At 44.3% G+C, this 26,998-nt stretch overlaps 1 protein-coding gene across 1 annotated transcript; it reads right to left on the reverse strand.

The window, feature by feature from the left end:
* Nucleotides 1-1,102: 1,102 nt before the first annotated feature.
* Nucleotides 1,103-26,549, reverse strand: LOC147611672 (proteasome subunit beta type-2-B-like). The gene is made up of 4 exons (XM_086784710.1): nucleotides 26,346-26,549; nucleotides 4,928-5,051; nucleotides 4,639-4,756; nucleotides 1,103-1,564 (listed from the first exon to the last, which is right to left on the reverse strand). The coding sequence occupies exons 1-4, from the start codon at nucleotides 26,501-26,503 to the stop codon at nucleotides 1,329-1,331; spliced, it is 636 nt and encodes a 211-aa protein (XP_086640836.1). The 5' UTR covers nucleotides 26,504-26,549; the 3' UTR covers nucleotides 1,103-1,328.
* Between the last annotated feature and the right edge of the window lie 449 nt (nucleotides 26,550-26,998).

Consider the following 26,998-nt stretch of genomic DNA (forward strand, 5'->3'; position numbering starts at 1 on the left):
ACATTTACAAATTTTGTGGTTAGAAAAGTACTTATCACTTAAGGAATTTATGAATACTTTACATATAATTTGAGACTATAGTCTAATTGTCTTGCCTATAAAAATCGAGATAGAATAATGTCATTGAAAGATCCACCATGAAAAAGAGCTAAGCACTATATCTCAAAAGTGAAGCTCATGCTTAGTGACAACGTGGGCAACATGTCTTTTGCTACATGTACGCCAAGAGATTATGAACACACTTTTTCTCCCATAGGTTCTAAAGGGGTCACACATGCAAGCACAAATAACTCAACCAATTCTAGCTTAATCTTTTCCAATCTTAAACCTAATTAATTTTTGCTACCATGGAAGCTAGTTGAAATCAAAAGACTCAGAATTAGAGTCAGACGTTGAGGAGACCAAGTGCAGCAAGAAGGGAAAACGCAAGGGCAAGAAGGACAAGGTAGACATCTAAATACACAAGACCTTCACAAATACGAATACAATTTCGAAAATCCTTCTAATCAGTAGAAAAGCGTGTGCAAACAAGAAACTAATAGCTTGCAAAACAATGCTTTCTTGGCCGTTTTGTAGACAAACACTAGCAACTTAATACCAACTCAAGCAAGTTAGAGCATTCAACAAGAAACATATTTTCTCATACTTTTCTCTCATTTTCCGAGTTCCATCCATAATAGAAGTTCAGGTTGATACCAAAAACTAAATTGCATTACAAGCCAAACCCCATCATGTATATCATAGACTATGTGCCCGATCATATCCTCTGCACCCAAGAGAATGTTTGTGTCAAGATATATATACCTAGATGAATCCAAGAACATGCCCAAATTCACCTTTTAGGAACGTGCATGTTATATACTCATGGTAGTCAATCCACAAGACTATATAACTATCAACTCCATTATGCATAGTACGGAGTAGACATGTCCACCATGGTGCCACATCCTTGTACCTGTGCAGGCATTAGAGCAAACAATGTATACACAACCACTTGTACAAAATCAGAAACACATCATCAAAGGCATGTAAACAAGCAATCCATTGAGCTTCAAAAATTTATCTGCATCACTAGAAAACTCAACATAAAGCTACTCACAAATTACCGACAGCTGTTCATATAGGACTAGCAAAATAGAGAGCAGAATTTAGGTGACAGAGCACCCTTGTTAGAAAGCAGTGCAGGTTCTCATTTAAATCTCCTTGCAGGTGCACATCTTATGTCAAGATCTTTTAAGAACCTCTATTTCAATCAAGTACGTTAAAGGTAACTTTTACTCATGCAGGTGAAGTTAGGTATCCCTCAAACCATAACCACTAGTAAAACTCTATGCCTCAATAGCAACTGGTGCTGGTACATTGGCAGCGACATCCTCAATAGTTTTCTGCCATGAAAGCTCCCGTGCGCCATCCTTGTCAACAATCTTTATTAAGAAATTTGGCGGTGAAGCAACCAATCTTGTTCTTATTTCTTTGATGCATAGGTCCACAAGCTTAAGAGACTCCTCTAGTGACATGCCGCTTCGATAATACTTGTCCATAGTGGAAAGAATGAAGTTGGAACCTGCAATCAAAACTTATTTAAATCAATCTCCCTCTCTCTCGCTCCACCCAGCTAGTTCCTCCCCTTTTATGACAGCTACTGTAAGAGATGCATTTCACGGTCACAGAATGAGGGCTAAAGATCACGAGGGGCTACACAAATTTAAAAAATCTTTATGGCTGGAAGATGAGCACCTATCCCAACCAGACCACCTAACAAAGCATTTTACCAGTTCCTTCCACAATACCAATACTAACATCTCAATTAATGAAGGATTGAACCAAGCAGCTGGCTGCAGGTATTGAATTCAAAATGCTTTTGTTGACTACAAAAAAAGCCTACTCCACTCCCTTTCCTCGCTCCCTCTTTTGACTTTCTGACAACAGTGCAGGTCTTGTCAATTAAAGAGGAAGTGATCATGTGAGAGGGTCATCAATTTATGTGTGAAATGGAAGCTGAGAACATTCATGTACACAGACATACACTTTTTTTTTTAGTAAAACCAGTAATTGTTATATTTTCATAAAGTCAATATACAAGACATTAGACTCCAAAGGAGAGCCTAATGGAAGCACACAAGAAAGTTTACATAATCATATTCTCCAGAGTGGAGAATATCCAAAGATCAAAAGCACTCGAAGAAAAGCTGAATACAAGATGCATCCATGTCACCCTCAAGGCAAGCAGCATATACAGACTGTCGCAATGAGGCTCGGAAAGATTCATATGATTGGAGATTGTGCCTTCCCAAATATGCAAAATTGTGTTCACTCCAGATGGTCCATAGGGCCCAATATCTCACCCAAAATAGAAAAAGTGAGTATTGGGACAAAGTTCTGAGATGTCTGCCAAAGAGCCAGAAATGTTTCCCAAATCTATGAGTTGGGAAGCGAAGGCAAAGATAATCAGAAATACGCCTGAGGAGGATCCTAGAACAAGGACAATGCCAAAGCAAATGAGGAATTGTCTCTGAAAGAGCCATACATCTTAGACAGGTGGATGATGCAATATGGCGTCTTGCAAGTGTAACCCCCACTGACAATGTACCTGTCAAACATCTCCAGAGGAAAAGTCTTTGTTTCAAAGGCATTTTACTTTTCCATATCATTCGAATATTCTTCCTCCACCATGAAAGGGGTTTCCTTATATGCCATAAAGAATTGCCATATTGCTGGATCCATATTGCTGGATCCATGGAGCAGGCTGAAGTAAATGATAGGCTTTAATGGAGGTTAGAGCGGGGAGAGGAACAGGATGAGTGCCTGTAGTGGAGGAAAGCAGCTGCCAATCCATAAGCCGATCCATAGGAGCCATAGGAGGAACTGGTAGAAAAGGAAATAATAAATCAGCAATTTTCTTCCATATGGTCCTGTGATGCATTCCCAAAGGATAGGAAGCCATAGCCTGGGGAAAAGATAAAACATATCCCTGATCATCCACCACATCTTGTATATACCGAATTCCCAATTTAGAGAGGTTGTATGCTCGGATCGGTTCCTGTAAGGCAAGTGGAGTGTCAAAGATGGCACTCCAATGAATACTTTCCTGTCTCATGGAATTTGTCCCCGAGAAATTATTAGGAGCCCATTTAACTTTTGAAAGTAGCTGTTTCCAGTCCAAAATCAAAGCAGTAGAGAAAGGGCAGCCTGGTATCTTTCCTGCAAATCTCCCAATGACAACCTCCCAGGGATCAGTAGTCCATTGGCCATAAGCAGAAGTCCTCATATTAACACACATAGATGCAAGCATACATGTCCATGGCTGTTGTTGGCGGAAAAAAGTATGCAGCATAGTGATTTTCCTTGCAAGGACATGATACCGCACATTTAGAATATTTAGACCACCATGCATCCTTGGGGAGCACAACAATTCCATCTTCATCAGTCTTAATGCTTTCACTGCCGCTTTTGTTCTCCAGAGTATTTCCATGGCTTGTGACATAAAGGCTGAAATATCCCGAGAGGACCAATGTAACAATGGCAAATAAAATTGCACATATGACATTACAATAGACTGCACTATTCTGAGCCTGACATGAAGCGGCCAGGTAGATATCTTCCAGAAATCCAATTTATGTTGCAGTCTTTGTAAGACCCATTTGAGCTGCTGCTTCCTAGTAATATGCCATCCTATTGGATATCCCAAATGCCTGACTGCATCTTTTGAATTCACCACTTGCCCAGGCCAAAGGAGAGAATGCCAATCACATTGTTTGAGAGGAAGTAATTTAGATTTGTCAAAATTAATATTCAGACCAGCTGCCAAGCCAAACAATGAAAGCGTGGTCATTAGCATATGTACTTCCTGGGGTGAATTCTGTGGCATGAAAAAGGAATCATCAGCATATGCTTGAGCCAAAAAGGATGATGCCCCAGGGATTGTGAGCCCTTTCATCTGCCCTGTATGTGTCAGATGATCAAGATACTTTAGAAGGGGATGGGTGACAATGGCATATAGCAAAGCACTAAGGGGGCAGCCCTGTCGTACTGATCTACCCAATGTCCATGAGCGGGAGAGATGGTTTCCCAAAATACACTGAGAGGTAGATCCAGAGTAGAGCCAAAATACTGCATTTGCCATCTTGGGACCAAAACCAAGTTTGAACATAATTTGAGAGATGAAGTCCCAGTGAACAGTATCAAATGCCTTAGCAATATCCACTTGCAAAATAAGTACATCTTGATGGGAGTACTTAGCATATTCAATTGCTGTCAAGGCATTGGAAATGTTATCATGGATTTGTCTACGCGGGATAAATCCATATTGATAAGGATGAAGACCCACATCCAATATCGTATGCAGCCGGTGCACCATCATCTTTGCAATAAGCTTATAAACTACTGTGTACACAGACATACACACACACACACACGCACGCACGTGCACACACACAGAGGAGGGAGAGGATGGAGGAGAAGAGGGGGGAGGGGGATTTTACTAGTATAGTACCTTGGAAGGAATCAAGTAAACGCTGACTTAGAAAGAAGTCATTTTCTCTCGTAATATTTGTGGATCTAAACTAACTTGTGGATCAAAAGCCAAGTAACATCACTCAATCGAATCAACTCAAATTGAAGGTTACTTGTGGTACTTACAGTATCCCATAGCTCCCTTCTCCAGCTTGTGGAGTGTGGCAATGTAATCCATGTAGTACAAAGATGGTCCTACATCCTTGTCAAAGCCTGCCATGATCAAGTTCACAAAGTATGGACTCTGCACAAACCCATTTCATAACTTAGTCTTGTGTATGCATGATTTTTATGCCAGTTGCTCACACATTCACACTTATGTTAGGACAGACACACACACACACACACACACACATTCAGAGCACATGCAAAACACAGAAGATAATGGAAAATTAATAAGGCTTTCTGACCCCACCTTTCTTAGAGCCTGAGCAAGCTCATTTCTTGTAAAGTTGGCAGCTGCTGTTGTAGAAAGAGGGATCCCATTTCGATACTCATAAAGGTGAACATTCTTCTGTATAAATTCAGTGAATTGGACTCTGAAACAGTAACATAATCAATTAGATAAAGTGTCCTTATAAATTCAAAGAAAAAGAAGTGTCCAAAAGAAAACTGATTCTTGAACAACAAAAGCATTAGAAAATAATTACACACATCAGTGCCAGGTCCCAATAGCCTGCTTGACCAAAACTGCCTGTTTTGCGAAACAGGATTGAAGAGTAAATGGCTGCAAGATATTGTGAATGCATACCATGCACTCACTAATGGTAGAAATGTGACTAATGATTGATCTAAGCTTCGAGGACTGCTTACAGCTGCTAAGCATGGTCTCTAGACTGCTGAAAACCTCCCTGAAACACCACAGCAACTGAGGGTGTGCAAGGGCAAGGCTGAAGTGTAAATATCAATTCAATTGTGTGCCCTGAAAAGAGAGTAAAAACACGACAGTGGAGGTAAGTGTTATGTACCTAACACTAATCCTAGCGCCTAATCAGGTTAGGGTTGGGGAGCCCTGGGATTAGGGGAAGGCCATATGCAGGTTACGGGTGGCTAAGGTTCATTATTATTGATAATCCATTGTTACTTGTTATTTATAGCTGGACTCTTATTTATAGCGGCAATAGTCACTATATAAGTGGCTTATGGGTTATTGTTATTCATTCAATCATTGAGTTGGCTGTTGGTTCTGGGCCTGGACCGGACTCTTGCCATGGACATGGCTGTTCACAAGCGATCTTGCCGAAGGTTTGGCTAGCTTGGCCTATGGGGAGTGGAACCCTACCCTTGGCTCGGGGGTGATTCCTGATGGAATCTATGGTTGGGAGGTGAGTTTGCCTACGCCCTTTTATATGTACTAACCTTGTGTGTTTAGCTTATGTATCAGGTGGTCATATGGGAGGCTTTACAGTTGGTATTAGAGCTCGCATGATCACGGAAGCTGAAAGGTTTACAAGGTTTGTGTGTCTATCTTGTGCTATGACTTGTCATCTTGTCAAGGTATCTCTCTGTCACCATGCTTTTGTTTGATTTACAAATCAAGTAAGTGTTCTCCTGTAAGAGTTGCATGAAGGAACTTGTGGATTCAATGTGAAGAGAGAGAGATAGGGGGGGGGAGAGAGAGAGAGAGAGAGAGAGAGAAAGATAAGCACATGTGTGAAGGTTAGCTGTCCCGTGTACTCTGAAACCCTAAAGTGCATGTCCTCCCTGATCCCTCTGTTATAGGCTGGTGCTCTGTTGAAGGTTGCATGCTATGTTTTGCTGTCGATGTGTGTGCTGTGTGTGCCTGCTAGGCAGCCAGGTTACAGGGGCACAAAGTCCTGTACTGGGCAGTGCTGCGCACTGCTGGCTGTACAGGCTGTGGTGATGCTCTTTGAGTGATGTTGGCTGTGCGTGGGCTGTCCACAGCAGGTGCAGCAGGACAACAGATCAGCAGGCTGGGTGTCACTGTTAGACATCATCCCCTTCTTGCTGGCTTCCTGTTTGGTGTCCTATCTTTCCCTTCTTCCGCTGCACATTCTATCATGGTATCAGAGCGCCTATTGGCAGTATGCAACAAAAGGGGATGGATATGTCGGAGGTGGGGGTTCCCGCAAGTGGAAATGTAATTTTTGTGGATATGAAAAAACAGGTTCACTGACCCAGGTAAAAGACCATTTGGGGCATGTCCCGGGCAGAGATGTCGCTTTATGTCAAAATGTGCTGCCCGATGTATTGGCATCACTTGAGGGTTGGACAAAGCAACGCCTTGGTTTGGATGTTGGTGAGCAACATATGGCAGCACATGCAACAAGTGAAGCATCCTCGAGCCAAGTGGCCTCTTCAAAGAGGACTAGAGTTGAGAACCAGACAGATGTTGACAGTGCATATGTATCTTCGGGTGTGGGTGAGGGCCCTAGTGCAAAGAGGACGCCTTTACCTAGTGTGGAAGTGCCTGCAAAGGGTTCATTGCAAAGAGCAAGCATTACAGCAGGCTTGCAAAAGCAAGCCATGAAGGAGGCAACAAGGGAGGTCACGCGCTTGTTTATACGGTGTGCTATCTCTTTCAATGTGGCTCGCACCATACAATGGAAGAAGACCATGCGGGCCGTTAGCCGCATTGGCTGTGAGTGGGAGGGTCCCTCGGCTGAGACAATCCGCACATGAGAATTAAAGAAGGAGAAACTCAACGTAGAAGGCCAGCTTGAGTTTTCATTTATGAGTACATGGATAAGATTGGGGAGGCACTAGACAACAATGCCTACCTATCTGTAGAGAGGTACGTACTTCTTCGCTCATGACTCATGGCTCATGAGCCTTTGCCGAATTGCCTTTTTGTCTTGGCTCTTTTCTAAGTTCTAACTTTAAAGTCTTTCTTTGGTTTTGTTTGTTACTTGTAGAATCGCAGAGATCAAGCAAATTTGGCAAAACTGTTGGGATTGGTTTCATAAACCAATCCATGCCGTGGCTCATGTGTTGCATCCTCTATGGCGTAGTGAGGATCAGCTTGAGTGTGAGGAGCTAAACGATGGCTTCCAAACCTATGTGGAGATGGCAATTTGGAGATGTTACGACGCTTAGAGGATGATCTCCTTGCTTTCCGCAACAACACTAGCTACTTCACAAGACCTACTGCAAAACTTCGAGAAATGCAGCTTCAACCGGTCTCATGGTGGGAGAAATGTTGGGGTAAAGGCGTTATGCCCACCCTTATAGTGTGTACAAGCCCATAAGTTATAGTACATAGTACACTTAGTACTTTTAATGTACTAAGTGCACTATGTGTACTAGTGCAATATACATGTGTGATAGGGGAGTCACACACTCATGCTTTTCATGAGTTGACTTATCCCCACAACTCTCTCTCTCTCTCTCTCTCTCTCCCTTGCTTCTCTGTGTATGTCTCCCATGAATGAACTCTAACCCTAATTCAGGTTTCTCCCCATCAACTGGTATCAGAGCATAGGTTGCTGCTTTGATCCTCTTCCTTCTCCCTAGAGCCGTCAATTCTTTGCTGCCCTGCACTGGAGGTGTGTGAAGCGAAGGCTACAGAGCAAATCAGCTGTTGGAGCACCTGGGCGTTGCAGGCAGCAAGTAGGAGGCAGCCAGGTAGTAGCGCAGTTCAGTCAAAGCCACCCAGTCAGCGCAGCAGCAGCCAGCGCACCTACAGGTAGTTGGGCGTTCAACTACGCAGCCTGTGTGTGAAGAGGCGTAGCCACCCAGCGAGCGAAGGCAGCAGCCGTAGGCTGGGCGTATAGGCGCTAGGCGAGTGAAGCGAAGGCGCATAGCCAAAGCAGCGTGGCGTCAAGCGTGGAGCGAAACATAAGCGAAGAAGCCCGTCGACGTGTACAAGGCGCTAAGCAAAGATTTCCATCGAATACTAGCGCGAAGGCGAAGGTAGCGAGCACGCTTGCAAGGGCGTAGACGCGCTAGGTTGAAATCGAATTGCTGGAGTTGTTCTCTTCTCCCGAGTTCACGAAGGACTTCCTGTCCAAGTGCCATCACACAACATGCCGCGTCGGCCAGCAAATGCCACTCCCAAGCGGGTGGCTGAGTCTGGTTTGTCAGAGTCTTCTAATTCGGCAGCAGCTCCCCTGAAGTCTCGAAGATCGCCTCTGGTTTCTGTCTGCCTAGTGTTGTTTCACCAGCATTAGAAGTGCCCCCCCCTACCTACACAGCTGCAGCAGCATCAGCATCAAGCATCAGCACCAAATTCGCCTGCAAATCAGAGAAAATCAGGAAATTACAAGGTATTTGCCTCAATTTTTTTTTGGGATTTGCAATTGAGCAGGTGCAATCATTAATTGAGCAGATACAGGCGCCGAATTGCTCAATTTTTGAGCAAAATTGGCAAAATTGGGTGACATTGGTCACAATCAGGATAAATTTGTAGGAAATTGGTCAAATCAGGATCAATTTGCAGGAAATTGGATGTCGAAATTTGGGGCTTTTGATGTAATTGTGCAATTAAGCACTCATACATGCTGTATGATGTGAGAAATTGCACATTTGGGCAAAATCGCAGCAAATCGCAGCAAATTGCAGTGCAAATCAAGGGGCTTTTGTGCCGATTTGGTTGATTTGCATGCAGGCAATCGCATTTGATGCTGTGGTTAATGTGCTGATGCCTTACAAGCACTCAATGTGCCTGTAAATCAAGGGGCTTTCATGTATTGGATGTATATGTGGCCAGGGGGAAGCATCGTGAACACTCTGGATGCCTTCATGTGCGCCAATGTACCATGCATGATCAGAAATTGATCTCAAATCAAGGGGCTTTTCAAGTTTGTATGCTTGTTGAGCTTGGCAAAGCAGCAGGCAAGACATTTATGTCTTGAATCCTCAAAAATCAGCTTGCAGTCAAGGGGCTTTTGCCCAATTTCTGTTCGGGACTGTTGTATGCAGTGTACGGGACTGTAAAAGTCTGATTTTCACTCATTTGGACAGCCAGGAGAGCATTTATTGCTATTGTACCTGCTGGTACAGATTTGGCACAGCTTTGTGCATGTTTTGACATGGCTGTACACTGTTTTGAGTGATCAAAAGGTTCAAATTCAGCTGCTGAAATTGCCGGTACAGGTTTGGTACATCATTTGTAAGCACTTAGTACTGCTGTACAGTACTTTGGAAGGGCAAAAGAGCACATTCAAGGTGCTGTCCAAAATCTGCAGCAACCAGATTTTGGTGTTTTCATCACAAAAAGTGGGAGAAAAGTTGCATTCTTGCTTCCGCAGTGGGAGATAAAGCTTGGGAGAAAAACTGTGAGCACTTTGTGTGCTTTTGGTGCAGTGTTTGCACATTTTGCAGGGAGTCAGGCATTACAGGTTGCATTTTGCTATGGCAACCACAGGTGAGAGCTCTTCATTGCTTCACATCAAGAAGCTTGAAGGCTCGCAGAATTATGATATTTAGCAAACCCAGTGCTACAATGTGTTGCTTCAGAAAAAGCAGCACAAGCCTATCAAAGAAAGGGGTGTGATGCCCGCTTCTCTTACAGCTGAAGAGTGGGAAGATATGGATGAGCTGGCAAGATCTACTATCATGTTGTCTGTGTCAGACTCATTACTTTTCAGCATTCGTGAAGAGAAGACAGCTTGGGGAATGTGGCAGAGATTGCAGGACTTGTATGCCCAACAAAGTGCCTCAAGCAAAGTGTATTGGTTGAAGAAACTCATAGGCCTTCAGATGAAGGAAGGGGCGTCTATGACAGCCCATCTCAATGAGTTTAATGGTATTGTCAGCCAGGTCATCAATCAAAAGTTGGCAATGGACGATGAGTTCAAAGCCACCTTTTTGTTATGCACTTTGCCAGAGAGTTGGGACACATTCAGGACAGCCACTAGCAATTCGAATGCTATGCTGTCATATGCAGATGTTGAGGGTGCTCTTCTTCAAGAAGAGATGAACAGGAAAAACAACTCTGTTGGAAAGTCCAATGCAATGAATGCACGTGGGAGATCCCAGCAAAGGGGGAAAAGCCAAGAAAGGGGAAGGAGCAAGTCTCGCTCCAAAAAGGATTTGGAATGCCATTATTGTGGCAAAAAGGGACACATTAAAAAACAATGCTACAAATGGAAAAATGATCAAAAGGAAAAGGGAAAAGGCAAAGACAAAGAGAAGGATGAAGCCAAAGATGTAAAGCCAAAGGGCAAAAGTGGAGTCAAGATCGAAGAAATCAATGTGTCACATGCAGGTGGCAGTGAGGATGAGGTCCTATTTACGTCTTCACTTGATGCCCATTCACTTCTTACAGGTGGTCATGGTATGCACTCATGGATCATTGATTCAGGTGCCTCCTTTCATGTCACAGGTTGCAGAGACTTGTTTGTCAGGTATACTGCTGGCAATGAAGGAGTGGTTTATTTGGGTGATAACCATGCATGCAAAATTCTTGGCAGAGGTGATGTGAGGCTTGTATTTTCAGATGGCTCACAGCTTATGCTCCATGATGTCAGGCATGTGCCTGAGATCAAGAAGAATCTGCTTTCTACTGGACAGCTTGATGATGCTGATTATGTTACCACATTTGGTAGTGGAAAGTGGAAAATTAGTAAGGGCTCACTGGTTGTTGCCAGGGGCTCTAAGGTGGACACTCTTTACTTTATGCATGCAGGTGTTTGTCACCATGCTAATGTAAATGCAACCGAGCTGCCGGAAATTTCTATGTGGCATAGCCGGTTGGGACACATGAGTGTCAAGGGAATGGAGCAATTGTCTCGTTTGGGTTACTTGCCTTCTCTAAAGTTTTCAAGTTTTCAGTTTTGTGAGCATTGTATATATGGTAGGCAACTACAGTGCCCCCACAAGAAAGCTCTTGGACAGAAAGATGCTCAGTTAGAGCTTGTGCATACAGATGTATGTGAGATGCCTCAGCTTTCTTTGGGAGGGGCAAAATATTTTGTGTCTTTTATTGATGATGCCACACGCAAGGTGTGGGTTTATCCTCTTCGTTTGAAGAGTGATACATTCTCAGTGTTTCAGAAGTTTGTTGCTCATGTTGAGAATCAAACTGGCAAAACACTGAAGGCTTTGCGTTCCGACAATGGTGGAGAGTATACGTCCAAACAGTTTCAGGACTTTTGTGATGCTAAAGGCATCAAGAGGGAGCTCTCTACTCCTTATGATCCTCCACAAAACGGGACAGCAGAGAGGATGAACAGGACCATACAGGAGAAGGTCCGTTCTATGTTGTCGCATGCTGCATTACCTCATGGTTTTTGGGCTGAAGCTGTTATGACAGCCGTTCACCTTATAAACAGGTCACCTAACACGAGGCTTGGTGGGAAAGTGCCAGAAGAAGTATGGACAGGGAAGCCTCCGTCATACAAGCACTTGAGAGTGTTTGGTTGCGTTGCGTACGTGCACATACGCAGGGAAATGCGCACCAAACTTGATCCTAAGTCTCACAAATGCATATTCCTAGGATATGGTGACAAAGGTGAAATGGGGTATAGACTTTGGGATCCCATGAATAGAAAGATCATACGCAGCAATGATGTCATTTTTGATGAAACATGCATGTATAAGGAGCCTGCAAGGCAACAGGAGCCTGGCAGAGTCATCTTTGATGATGATGGACATCATGGACAACAACAAAGGGCTGTAAATCAGCCATTACAGCAGGAAAACCAGCCCTTAAATGGTGCTGAAAATGGTCCAAATGGACAGCCAGATATGGCAGAAGATATCCCTATGGATATACCACAGTTAGAGGAGATACCAGGCATGATTTTTCAGCCTTATGGCATGGAACAGGAGCCACCAATGGGTGATATGCAGGCTGGACAGCAACCTGCAAATGATGGTCATTGGGTACGGAGGTCCACTAGACCCTCCAGAGCCCCTGACAGGTTTGTTCCAGGGGTTGACTACTTGATGCTCACTGACTGTGGGGAGCCCTCATGTTACAAAGAGGCTTTACAGAGGGCAGACAAAGCTCTATGGGAGCGTGCCATGAAGTCAGAGATGGATTCTCTGCATAAAAATGGAACATGGAAGTTGGTGCCTTTGCCTGCAGGCAAGAAGGTTTTGCCATGCAAGTGGGTATACAGGCTCAAAGTTGCATCAGATGCAAAGCCAAGATACAAAGCCAGGTTAGTGGCTAAGGGCTTCAAGCAGGAATATGGTGTGGACTTTGATGAGATCTTCTCTCCAGTGGTCAAAATGACCACACTTAGAGCTGTGTTGGCTTTGGTTGCGCATGATGATCTGGACTTGATTCAGATGGATGTGAAGACTGCTTTTCTTCACGGTGATCTCCATGAGGAGATATATATGCAGCAGCCAGAGGGTTATGCAGAGAGTGGAAAGGAGAAGCTTGTATGCAAGCTGAAAAAGAGTCTTTATGGGCTCAAACAGGCACCAAGAGAATGGTATCATAAATTTGATACATTCATGAAATCACAGAAATTCAGGAGAAGTGACATAGATCACTGCTTGTACACCAAGAAAGCTTTGGATGGCAGTCTCTTGATTCTCATTTTGTATGTTGATGATATGTTGATTGCCGGAAAATCTCGTAAAGAGATGGATGCTTTGAAGCAGAGGCTGCATCAAACCTTTGATATGAAGGATTTGGGTGATGCAAATCACATCTTGGGTATGCGGATACTTCGGGACAGAAATCAGCATGTGTTGTATTTGTCTCAGAAGGAATACATTGGCAAGGTCTTGCAGAGGTTCAATATGGACGGGGGGAAGAAAGCTAGTACTCCTTTGCCTCCATATGTGAAACTCAGTGCTATGGACAGCCCACAGTCAGATAGAGACAGGGCTGATATGGCCAAGATTCCGTATGCTTCAGCTTGTGGCAGTCTCATGTATGCCATGGTTGCTACTAGGCCAGACATTGCATTTGCAGTGGGAGTGGTTTCTAGATACATGGCCAACCCTGGCAAGAAGCATTGGGAAGCAGTGAAAGGTGTCATGAGATACCTGAAGGGCACACAGGATTTGTGCATTTGCTTTGGCAAACAGGATGCATTAGTGCATGGTTACACGGATTCGGATTATGCCGGTCATCCAGATAACCGGAAGTCTACTACCGGTTATGTGTTTACATTCACAGGAGGTGCTGTGTCATGGATATCCAGGATGCAGAAGTGCACAGCCTTATCTACTACAGAGGCCGAGTATATTGCAGCCACAGAGGCTTGCAAGGAGGCATTATGGCTATCTCGGTTAGTGGTTGATTTGGGTTATACAGGGGATATTCCATTGTTGCATTGTGACAGTCAGAGTGCCATCCAGTTGGCAAAGAACCCTGTCTTTCATGCAAAGACGAAGCATGTGGATGTGAAGTATCACTTCATCAGAGAGGTGATAGAGAACAAGCAAATTCAGCTTGTTAAGATTCATACGGATGACAACCCGGCTGATCTGTTGACGAAGAGTTTGCCTCCGGAGCGGTTTGCTCATTGCAGACACTTGATGGGCATTGGATGAGGCCATTTTCAGCCTTGATATGGCCTTGTATATTATCATGTACATGTTGATTTTTTCTTTTCCTTTACTTAAGGGCACTTTGCCTTTAAGTGGGAGGTTGTTGGGGTAAAGGCGTTATGCCCACCCTTATAGTGTGTACAAGCCCATAAGTTATAGTACATAGTACACTTAGTACTTTTAATGTACTAAGTGCACTATGTGTACTAGTGCAATATACATGTGTGATAGGGGAGTCACACACTCATGCTTTTCACGAGTTGACTTATCCCCACAACTCTCTCTCTCTCTCTCTCTCTCCCTTGCTTCTCTGTGTATGTCTCTCATGAATGAACTCTAACCCTAATTCAGGTTTCTCCCCATCAAGAAATATGGACATGGTGTGCCTACATCGGTGAGAAAGAAGCCCCTCCGCTTAAGCTTAAACAGCGACACCTTATTTGTATAATGTACTAATCCTAAATCTGCTCTTTGAACAGAAACGTCTTGCCATTCGAGTCCTCTCACAAGATTGCAGCTTTGGATCTTGCGAGAGGAATTGGAGCACATGGGCGCTCTACCATACGAAGAGGAGGAACAAGTTGACTACAGCCCAACTTGAGCGTCTTGTTTTCTGCAATTGTAACTTGAAGCTTCTTGAGCAGGCAGCTATGGGTCTTGAGCCAATGCAAGTGAATGTCGACAAGATTGACATTGAGAAGGTGCGGGATATTCCCACAATTCTACAAGAGGACCGAGATCTTTACACTTTGCTTTACGAGGAGGCCACAACACCAGTTCACGACACACGTGGTGGTCGTCGTAGGAGAGGGAGGCCGGCTGCAGCTAGTACTAGTGCTGCTACTAGAGAGGAGGCTACTGGAGAGGACTCATCTTCTTACAGTGAGGACACACGCGAGAGCCATGAGGACTCTCAGGAGGATTCAGACTCCTCGGGTGCTTCAGATGAGGCTCAACAGTGATCACTGATTCACTGATGTTCCATGTTTTTTGTTTAGTTTTTCTTATCCTTAGGGATTATGGACAACCGGCATGTCGGTTATTTTGTAGTTTTTGAACCATTTAATTTTGAAAATTGGCAGTGGCACAGTGGGCACCTCTGACTCCCAAGTTTGATGATCATTGCTGATATGTATGATGTATTATGATCACAATTTGCAGCTCACTATGTATGCTTCAGCCTTCAGTTTTTTATGGTTCACATGAATTTGCCACGACATCATACAGGTCTCTATGCATGTTTTTTGCATCTCTTGACATAAGTTTATTTAATAGGATGTCTCTATGCATGTGTTTTACATGTCTAAAATAAATTCAAAAGAAACTCCGTTTCTTGCCGTTTCCGACCTCGCGAAAACTCGGAAACACCATTTCCAACCCGGTCCGAACCGACCGTTTTTGCCGGTCCATGTTACTATGCATGGGAACGAAGCTGAATTTCTCTTCTGCATATCATCCAGAGACAGATGGGTAGAGTGAGATTGCAAATTCAGCAGCGCTTGATCTTTTGAAATGCTACGTGGCTGCTCGCAAATCAGATTGGGAGAAGTATTTGTCACTGGTAGAGTTTGCTTACAACAATACAGTGCATACTTCTACGGGCAAGGCGCCCTTTGAGATTGTTTATGGCAAGATTATTTTGCCACCTATCCTTCGCATGAAGGATAAGATATTTGCAACAGATGAGTATGTAAGGGATTTGGATACAGCCTTTGCACAGTTCCGGACAGCCATACAGAGATCCCAAGATAAGCATAAGAAAGCTGTAGATAAGCATAGAAAGCAATTGGATTTGAAGGATGGAGATTGGGTTTTATTAAAATTCCAAAAGGCTCGCCTTCGCAAGCAAATTGGGAAAGATGGTAACTATCCGAAGCTATCTTGCAAGTATTATGGACCATTTCAGATCTTGGAAAAATCAATATATTCAACATAGATTGCTCTCTCTCTCTCTATTTAGCACACTCTAGTGCCACTTTGCTTCCGCTCTATGCACTCTTTCACTAACCGACCTCCTTATAGGGTGAGTGTTGCCCAACAGGAGGAAATCATGACTCAAGTAAATGATTTACTTGAGAAGGGGTTAATAAGGCCAAGTTCTTCGCCTTATTGTTCTCCAGTTTTACTTGTGCAAAAAAAGGATGGGACATACAAAATGTGTGTTGATTATAGAACCCTTAACAAGATTACTATCAAGAAAAGGTTTCCAATTCCTCGAATCGATGATATTCTTGATAAACTTGAGAGAGCTACTTGTTTCAGTCGCATTGATCTTAAGAATGGTTACCATCAGATTCGAGTGGTACCTCAAGATGTGCACAAAACGGCTTTTCGAACATCATTTGGATTATATGAGTATTTGGTTGTGCCATTTGGACTTATGAATGCTCCCACCACTTTCAATAGAATGATGGACAGAATAGGTCAAACCAACCGCCAACACAGAAGACTTGATTAAGAAGTTCGGCCCTTTGGAAAGTAAGGCCAGAAGCATATGCGCTTCATGGTGGAGATGATCAATCTCACCCATAAGCCATCCTGCATGTCAAGAAGAGCATCCGGACTGGTGAAGGTAGCGGAGGTGGGGACGAAGGTGGCTTGGGCAGAGGTGCTCTACAACAATCTAAAAGACCATATCGGAAAGGTCACCCACCCAAACACCAAGACAAAGATAGGCCCCTACCTAATAGCACTCTTTAGAGCACAACCAAGAGCTGCACAAAAGGAGGAGAGCCAAAAGGAGAAGGCAAGCAACAAAGAAGACGCAGGGCTCAAGAAGAAGACAGAGGAAAGACCCCATCAAGAAGGGAGCTCCGAACAATCAATGTCTAGAAAAAAGAGGGTTTTGGAGTTTGGGGAAAAGAAGAAGGACAAGAAAGCAGAAGGAAAAAGCCGCCAATAGTTAAAGGAGGACTTTGCCGATATCGACAAGTCCATTCTTACACACAAAAGCTGGAAGAGAAAGCATAAGACATCAGTTTCAGAATGCCCACATCCGGCTGGATGAGTGTGTACTCTCCATGCACCCGCATCTTGTACATATAAATACTTATGTTGGTAATAAAGATATCTCGGAGAGGGGGAGGGAACTTCAGCCCCTAGTGCTGTGTCATGTGCAAGTTGGTTTATTTTTGCAGGATGTATATGCTCATGTAAGGTTTCACAATGATGGTAATCATGTATATGCCAGGAAGGGTTGATGTATGTATGTTGTTTTGGTAGTGAATTGGTTCCGTATACACGCGCCCGTTTGTGACAGTCTTAGGCATCATCGCCTTCTTGCTGGCTTCCTGTTTGGTGTCCTATTTTAGCCTCTCCTGCCCTAACTCTGAACACTATCTTGGTCTTCATTCCTGAGAAATGAGTCTCGCACTCTCACATCAGCCCTTGAAGGATAATCCTCCCTTGGGACCGTTACCCGAGAACCTATCTGGCTTACAAGACTGCCATCCCCTCTGGCTTTCTGAAACACCACCACCAACAAACCTCCTAGAAGCTCTTCCCATTCCTGTGTTCCTTGCCTTGGGCGCTCTGATACCAATGTAACACGTGGAAGCTCTGGGAGTCTTCTTTCAGACCTAAACACTACTGAGAACATGCTGATGCAAAAACACAGACAGAAGGGAGAGTAGAGAGAGAGAGAGAGAGAGAGAGAGAGAGAGAGAGAGAGATGCTGGAAATTCAATATATTCATATGGTACAAAAAGGTACTCAATCTACAGCCCTAGGCTACCTTGCTAAAAAGGTGTAACACACCAAAATCTATCCTAGTACTTAATCCACTCCATAAGGGAGAGAATGACTACAACAATGAGCACATGTGCCTTTTATAGGCCTCTTGGACCAAAGGAGATCTGGCCGACCAGCAATCAGCCAGCCAACTGGACAAAATGTTCATATCACTTGATGCGCCTGTAGCCGCCTCATCTGGTTCAGCCGACAGGACCCTCCTTGTCGGCCGATAGGTCTTCTGGTTCTTCTCCAAGTCCACACTAGCCACTTCTCCACCTTATGTTCCACTTCTCGATCTAAATGCTCTTTTGTTGACTGCCCCTTCTGGATTATCTTCTGAGAATGTCCATGGCAATTCTTGCACATGACATCCCCCTCTGCTAAACTTGATGACGGGATTCCAACTTTTTTCTTGGATGACTGTCATTATCCCACTCTATTCCCGGAGTCCCTCTGTCATCCATCCACGTCTCTCGCAACCCTTCTCACTGAAAACCCGGCCTGGTCTCCAAAACCACTCTGACTTTGAATAAGATCTATGCATCTATTCCATCCAATCCCCAATCCGTTCCTGCCCTAACTCTGAACACTATCTTGGTCTTCATTCTTGAGAAATGAGTCTCGCACTCTCACATCACCCCTTGGAGGATAATCCTCCCTTGGGACCGTTGCCCGAGAACCTATCTGGCTCACAGGATTGCCATCCCCTCTGGCTTTGTGAAACACCACCAACAAAGATCCTGGGAGCTCTTCCCGTTCCTGTGTTCCTTGCCTTGGGCTTCGTATCCGTGTACTTCCTGTACCTTGCAACACCATCATATGGGACTGAATCAGTGTTTAGCTTTGCTGAGCCTGATTCTCTGATACCAATGTAACACGCGGAAGCTCTTGGAGTCTTCTTTCAGCCCTAGACATTACTGAGAACATGCTGATGTAAAAACACAAACAGAAGGGAGAGTAGAGAGAGTGAGAGATATGCTAGAAATTCAGTATATTCATATGGTACAAAAAGTACTCAGTCTACAGCCCTAGGTTGCCTTGCTAAAAAGGTGTAACACACCAAAATCTGTCCTAGTACTTGATCCACTCCATAAGGGAGGGAATGACTACAACATAGGCACATGTGCCTTTTATAGGCCTCTTGGACCAAAGGAGATCTGGCCGACCAACAGTTGGCCAGCCGACTGGACAAAATCTTCATATCACTTGATGCGCCTGCAACCACCTCATCTGGTTCAACCGACAGGACCCTCCTTTGGCAATTCCTTAGGAAATACATCTTGAAACGAATCAAGTATCTTCTATAATTCTTTGCTTTCAAACACACTTAATTCATTCACATCCATGGAAGGGATGAGAAAAGAAGAAAGTGGAATCAATACACAATGGAAAGCGGTATACAAAGAAGAATTCATTATATTTCCAAAATCAATTGTATTTACAAGAGGTCCCTGAGAGGGATGAATACAATCACCTAAAATACTATACTTGGTGTCCCTATGCTGAAAAGAAAAAATATGACTAGACCAATCTATATGGACGTCAAGAGTCTTAAACCACTCAATCCCTAATAACAAGTCTACATTTTCCAGATGCATAACATAGCATTCCAGAGTGCCTTTGTAGTCCTGAATCTGGATTGGAAGCATCTCCACCTTGCGATCCCAAACTTGTCTTCCCGTAGGTAGACGTACCTCATAGGTATGGTCGCTGAGTGTCGTATCAAGACTCAATTTCTGCACAAGTTTGTAGTTAACAAAATTATGCGAACTGCCAGGGTCTAAAAGAATGTGAATCTTATGGCCCTTCACTTCTCCATAAACGCGGAGAAGATCATGCATGCCAAATATCTTAGAATTGAACAGACAATCAGAACAAGTACTACGACGAGAAAGTACAGTAATTGACGTACCTGTCAAAGACAACTGGTTAGCTGCCTTTGGCTTGGTTCCTGCGTTTGACTTGGTACCCTTTTGCTTCGGGCACTCGTTACGCATGTGTCCTTTTTCTTCGCAGATAAAACAACGTCCTTCCTTCTTGAGCTTCGAAGCCCGAAGGAGTCGTTTCTTCTTCGCTGGTGTCGAACTGGAATTCTTCGAAGGTTGGTCCAAAGACTTGCCTTCAGTCGTGTTAGCCATATGTGCGGAGAACTTTCTTTTATGCTTGTTCCCCTGCTCGGTAACAGGTTTCGACTTGGAAGAGACCATCGTATCATCATAGATACGAGCTGAATGGATGGCCTCGTCCAGTGTTTTGCATTTGTTATTTTTAACCTGTAATCGGTACGAGTCGGGTAAACCAGCTACGAAAAACCCCAACAGAGTAGTGGGATCCATCTTTGTAGCTTTCATATGCAAGTCACGAAACTTCTGGAGATAGACCTCATAAGTGAGGTGCTGCGAGGTCATGGTCAAAGCTGAAAACCGGGCAACAACATCGTAGTCATCCTCTTTCTTGAGGAATTCTTTCTTGAAAAAGTCTTCAAATTGTGCCCAAGTCGTTGGCTTAGGGTTGAGTTCCTTTCACCAAAGCAAAGCTTTGCCGGACAGGAAACCTGCTGCTAACTGGATCTTCTTTCCATCATCATATGGATGAATCTGAAAGTGAACTTGTCACTTATGTAGCCATGTGTCCACGATCTCCTTGGTTCGCTGCTTTTGCTCGCCCCCGAACGGTTCCGGAGTAATGTTGGGGCCTAAAGCTGAAGCCAAGGTATCCATACCCGAGAAAGTAGAGAGGGTAGTGGTCAATAGAGCGATGGAGTTCTCCAAAGCCTGCATCTGGGCTGCGATTTGTGCCTGACGTTCCATCGAAGAAGCTTCGAGAGCTACTTTGAACGCTTGGAAATCTGATTTTGACACAAAATCGTCAAAAAGATCGGCATCGGTAACTTCCGTAGCCGGCAAGCCTTCGCGTTCCACGAGGGGCTCCAACTCTGATTCTTGGGTCGACATCGTGAAGAGGGTACGTAGAGAGAAAATTCGGTCTTTGCACAACAAAAGTGCGAGCGAACTTGAGAGCTTGAGAGCTTGAAAACTTGAGAACTTGAGAGATGTGTGGCAAGAAGCCCACTTGAAGGGTTTATAAAGGTTTCCCAAAAGCCAAAAATCTCCAAAAAGCTAGACTTAGCTTTTGCTTTAGCTTTTGTGTTTTTTTTTTCTTGAATATATATATATATATATTCTATTGTCTTTTAAAAAAAATAAACATCTTGAAACCTTTGAAACCTTGGAGGGTTCTTTTAAAATTTAAAAAAAAATAACTCCAAAAAACTGAAAGCTAAAAAAAAACGAAAGCTTTCCTTAGTTTTTTTTTTCTTTCTCCCTGGATTCACCCGCCGGGCTGCCATCATTGACTGCTGACGTCGCCATGCTGCTGGCTGCTACGAGTGCCTGGGCGCCCGCCTGCTGTGCGTGGCTTGGGCGCCTGTCGGCCTGGTCTGGGCGCCGCCTAGGCTGGTGCGCTAGCTTGGCTGCCTGGCGGCGCTGCCTGGGCTGGCGGCGCAAGCTGCTTGGCTTGGTAGGCTTGGCCGCCCGACTGCCTGCAGGCCTAGTCCGCCTGGTGACGCACCCGCCCGCCTGCAACGTACCAGCCCGCCTGCCACGTCAACAAATCTCGGCCAGCAAACCCACTCATCAGCTCTTCTCTCGCTCTCTCTCTCATGCGCCAAAAAACATCGAAAAGCATCATGCTTTTTTTTTGTTTTCTCTCATGCAACTGCACAAACACGACTTCTCTTCTTTGCAAAGCAATCAACCCTTATTACACTACCATCTCCCCCATCAACATGGGCGTCTTTGATGAAGAAAAAACACATACCAAATCTGAAAACTGCAGTATGCACAGAAAAACAGCAAGCTTTTTAACACATACCGTTCTTCGACCTCATCTTCTCTACCTACCGACTTGCTCGTTCACGAGGTATGCTCTGATCCCACTGTCAAATCCCCACCCATCCCCTCGTGATCGATCTTGGTTCGAACCTCGAATCATGCAAACAAACGAACAAACAAACAAGCAAGGGGGTGCAGGCCTGACTCACCTCCCAACCATGACAGCCGTGGGCAAGCCCACAATCTTGGTTGTCCCCACCGAGCCATGAGCTGAGCTAACTAGGATGACGTACCGACCAATCTCCTCCTCGCGACGTCCCATACCGCCACGAAGCTACCCTTGCGGGCCTCGAGATTGCTGCCGGCCTCGGCTGCACAAAGCAAGTGCACGTCTGCACTAGATCCAGGCTCCAAGACCATAGAGCTCTCACAAACTCCCGAGACTCTCTATAATACAATAACTAACCTTGGCCACCCTTTTATAGGCTCTTGGCCGGTCATCAGGCGTCCACACTTGGCCGCCCGCCCGTCCATACTTGGGTGCCCGCCCGTTAGTATATCCCTAACTCAGCTCGTCAATCAGCCTGCCTAGTTCCAAGCTTCCCCAAGCCTCGAAACTAGTCTTGCATGCGTATAGCACACGGTAGATACCCACTGTGCACATGACACGGAAGCTCTTCTTTCAGCCCTAAACACTACTGAGAACATGCTGATGCAAAAACGCAGACAAAAGGGAGAGTAGAGAGAGAGAGAGAGAGATAGGCTGGAAATTTAGTATATTCATATGGTACAAAAAGGTACTCACTCTACAACCCTAGGCTGCCTTGCTAAAAAGGTGTAACACACCAAAATCTGTCCTAGTACTTGATTCACTCCACAAGGGAGAGAATGACTACAACAATGAGCACATGTGCCATTTATAGGCCTCTTGGACCAAAGGAGATCTGGCCAACCAGCAGTCGGCCAACAGACTGGACAAAATCTTCATATCACTTGATGCGCCTGCAACCACCTCATCTGGTTCAACTGACAAGACCCTCCTTGCAGCCGACAGGTCTTCTGGTTCTTCTCCAAGTCCACACTAGCCACTTCTGCACCTTATGCTCCACTTCTGGTTCTAAATGCTCTTTTGCTGGCTGCCCCTTCTGAATTATCTTCTGAGAATGTCCATGGCAATTCTTGCACATGACAACTAGCTTGCCTCCCTCATTCTTCACTGCTTGCTTAGCATTGTTTGCTGCAGTCCCTCACATACAAGGTCTTCTCCCCTCTTGCTTGATACATGTATTCCTTTTGGTGATGATATGGAGAGCAGGTTCTCACCTGAGTTTCCTCTCCAGCTCTCTCTCTCTCTCTCACTCTCTCTCCTATGTTTCCACTTTCCCTTATTCCGCTGCACATTCTGTCAGTCACCAGGGCAAGAAGGGTAGTGAGCAGCTGTGCGGGTACCGTGTAGGAAGCACAACCATGCATACTGCTGTACAAGCGCCCAGTCAAGCGCACAGAGAAAGCCATGTTATTTTTGGCGAGCTACTAAGGGTAGCATCAAGGTCTTTTTTTGGTGTGTTTTTTCTAAAAGAAGCATGGGGCATGCAAAAATATAAAAGCACCTCACTTTTTGGGGAAAAAACATGCCTAGGATAGGGCTAGTACCTTCTAGTCACTTTATTTAAGGCACCCTCCTTTTTATAGTGGGAAGGCACATGGGTGTTTTTTCTACTTATAAAACCATGGGATTGGGATTCTCTCACTCATCTTCCTTTCTCTCGTACTCCAACGCTCGTGAATGGAGTATCGGTAAGTCGGTTTTGCGCGTTTTCTCGTCTTTTCTCACGTGAAAATTTCCTCTTTAATTTTTAAAATTCAGAATCAATACACAGTTTTTGTGCAATACCATCTTTATTATCCTCCATGGAGCCTCCCCTTTGCAACCTTTCGGATCAAAAGGATAACCCTCAACCTCGCGGGGAGCCTATTAAGGTGAAGCGGGAGGAGGTTGAAGCGGTCGAAAAATCTTACTTTGAGGAGCAAATGGCCAAACTCTGGGCCGACTTACAGGCTAGATGAAGCAGTTGAGTTGTCATGTGTCAGTCTTACAAAGGTCAATTCTTACATCAGCCCCTACTCCAAGATCCAGATACTCGACGTTCGACCATTGGTTGTGTTTTTTCACTTGGGTTAGGAGCCATTTCATGGAGCAATAAAAAGCAACCTATTGTGGCGCTTTCCTCTGCAGAGGTGAAGTATCGTTCAGTTTGTTATGCTGCATGTGAGGTGATTTGGTTGCGGATCTATTCTTCTTGGGTGTGACAATCAGAGTTGCATTGCCATCGCCAAGAACGCTGTGTTTCATGCTCATACGAAACACGTTGAGATTCAGTACCACTATGTTCGTGAACGGGTTCTTGTCGGAGATTTGTGTTTGGAGTATTGTCCTTCAGCAGAGATGCAACAAATTTGCTCACCAAGCCGGTCTCTCAAGCTTCCTTGGCTCCTCATCTTCGGCTTCTCGGAGTTTGTTCAACATCTGGTGCTGCATATTCATCCCCATATTCTGCCCATGTATTGTGTCCACATTTGATCCCTTTTATGGCCCTTGGTTGTGGGCTGGCCACCCCTATTTTTTTCTATTTTCCTCGTATTTTTCCCCAGGTCGAGTGATGTACTTCCAATCGGCCAGCTCTTGTTTGTCCAATCAGCCACCTCTTTTGTTCTAGTTGGCCAGCCCTCATGACCTGTATATAGGTGGGCTAGCCTCTTCACTTTTCACTTTTGGTCATCTTTTGTATCCCTCACTTATGAGACCTTTTATGTCTCTTGCTCGGGATTACTTTCATTGCAGTATATTCAGCTTTGTTGCTCTCTCTCTCTCTCTCTCTCTCTCTCTCTCTCTCTCTCTCTCTCTCTCACATCTCAAATCAGCACACTCTAGTGCTTATTTTGCTTCCGCTTTGTGCACTCTTTCATGGAGGTGGTGGAGTATCCCACATGCAAGTTGCCGCATGACTTGAAGTGGTAGATTATCCCATATGGGAAGTCGAAGAGCCATACATAGGGTGTGGTGGCACCTTGTCATAGATATCTCCTCCGGGCAAGTTTTTAAGACGGGAGCCCAGCCACCGACGACGTTCAATGCCCTGGTGTGGTGTGCCCGTGCTGGTGATGCGTGACGTTGACACATACATGACACAAGAGACTCCGAAATACCCAACAAGATTAGGGTTTGCTTTGGAGGCACATGATATTTGGTGTATAGCAATTAGGATTTTGGAGCTTGTATGTGATGACTCTCAAGCACATATGGGTGAGACTAAGCCAACACAACCACACGATAGACTCACCTTAAGGTCTATCCCCTATTTTTCTCAACTTTTTTCATCATTTCTATTTACATCTACTAGATAATGTAAAAGACATGTCATTTCCTAGCCATTTCCATTTCCTATTTTCAAGCCATTTCCGTTGCAGAGATATCATCTAGTTCTGCTACAACAAAAGGCTACTGCCTTTGCTCCTGCATTGAAGTGGAGTACTCATTGTCTTTGATTTGATGCCTTGCTAGATTCTTGAGTGATACACCGTATCTAAGAAGAGGCATAACCTATTTATAAGGCCCTTCTATGGTATTGCTCAACTAGCTGTCCAACCTATCCAAACTTATCCTATCATGTCTACATGAGCCGCCTGACAGATGTCTTGCCTATTCTATCTACATGCCCAACTCCTAGCACTTAAATAATAAGATACCAAGACATCCATACACACGTCAACTTAAAATGGGCTACAACACTATGCAGTGTTTGCACACAACTGATAGCTTAGCATACTAGCCTACCTTGATGGAAACTAGTCCATGGACTACTCACAAAATGCTCAATGCACAACATAACCCAAAGCTTGCACTTTCTAGTACTATCATGTCTCCGTGCCACCAAATGAAGTGGGTGCACATGCATTCTCAAGGCCTATAATATGAGTTATAACCAACATTCAATCACAACCAAATGCATCTGTATTATAGCACCGTGCCAAAACTTAAGGATTAAAGAAAAATAGACATTGAATTTACAACTAGTAGCATAAGCATTGAAATATCACAACAATGAAGCACAAAAGAGACGGGTTGAGAAGGTGACAAGGCCACAAAAATCATTTTTTAACATAAATACCATTCAGTCGTTCTTTAAGCCAGATCGATTAGACATCACCCACCTCAACTTCAGGCATAGTGATCTCCAACAGGTGGCTGAAAATACAGACACGTACTCCTGGCTCTAGGCACTTCGATAAAAAGATACCTTCCTTACAAAGAAGAAACGTTCTTTGCTCACCAAAGTTTGGAAAAGTGAGGTACACCATACAACTTCCCAACACAGGAGTAAAATAGCATATGACGTAACTTGAACCTAGAAACCTAACCCTAGCCTTTGGAAAGGTGTGATAGAGAATACACAAGGGAGCTTGTGTTGAAAATAAAACGGCGGGACAGCTTTAACACCTGAAATCCTAGACTCGGAAAAGGAGCACAGATGTGATACCAACCCTAACCCTCAAAAGAACACCCTGAGGTAGCCTTGTCACTGTGTTTGAAAAAAGGCCAACGAGTAGGCCTAAATACCCAAGGCGATTCGCATTCCCCGGCCCTTGCTTTGAAGGCCTAGCAAAAATGGATGTGAAGCTAAACATGAGAGCGTGAACAAAAGGGCTTTTTGCTGGGGCATCCTTCTTGTGATGTACCCACTATGCTCTTCTGCATAGATGCTCTTTTTGGTTTCAGTTGCAGCAGCACAGTCAAATCGAGCAAAGCGAAAAGGAACACACAAATCAAAGAGAACATGGCGATACACAGACCTGTCTCCTCGCTCTCCCGTGGCCCCGAGGAGTTTGTGGGAGTCGAGTTTCATGATCTTGTCTTCGCTCGTCTTCTGCACGATGATGCTCTGCAGAGCCGATGTGTCTTCGACCACCAGTGCAAAGCCATCTCCGACTAGACCAAACACGCACTCCATCGCGCTCTCTGTCTCTCTCTCTCGTGAACTGCCTTCGCCTTCACGTTTTAGTCAAATATATACTTCCTATAAATTTTAGTAGTAAATTGTCATTTGTTCAATTAATAATCATCATTATATAAATAATACCACTTTCTTGTTTTGTTCAATTAATAATCATTAGAGTTAGATGCTCACTGGTTCACTATGTCTAAGATATGTGAATATATGTGTGCCTTTGTGCATAGGAGTCTCCACAAACTTGGTTTACTATACCTAAGATATGTGAATATATGTGTGCCTTTGTGCATATAAGTCTCTACAAACTGCACTCTGGACAACAAACAATCACTTGCGGAGGTGAGTTCTAGACTTGGTCCTTCCTACATGCCTACCAATCATGTAAGGACGTTGATTTGCACTTTGCAACAATAAAGCATTTGCCATATCTAACATGCATGCATATCATACAATGCGATCTTTGACTTGTATCTCTCTCCACCATTTCAGCCAGCT

Source organism: Cibotium barometz, chromosome 47 (genome assembly GCF_041138505.1).
Source record: "Cibotium barometz isolate CiBa-2024 chromosome 47, ASM4113850v1, whole genome shotgun sequence".
Lineage (NCBI taxonomy): Eukaryota > Viridiplantae > Streptophyta > Polypodiopsida > Cyatheales > Cibotiaceae > Cibotium > Cibotium barometz.

What these genes read in the sequence shown, in the direction of transcription:
- LOC147611672 (XM_086784710.1), bottom strand. Translation starts at nt 26,503, where the DNA reads ATGGAGTGCGTGTTTGGTCTAGTCGGAGATGGCTTTGCACTGGTGGTC. An exon ending in ACGGGAGAGCGAGGAGACAG is followed by an intron (nt 5,052 to 26,345) that starts GTCTGTGTATCG and finishes TTACTGTTTCAG; the next exon opens with AGTCCAATTCACTGAATTTA. An exon ending in TTGCTCAGGCTCTAAGAAAG is followed by an intron (nt 4,757 to 4,927) that starts GTGGGGTCAGAA and finishes GGGTTTGTGCAG; the next exon opens with AGTCCATACTTTGTGAACTT.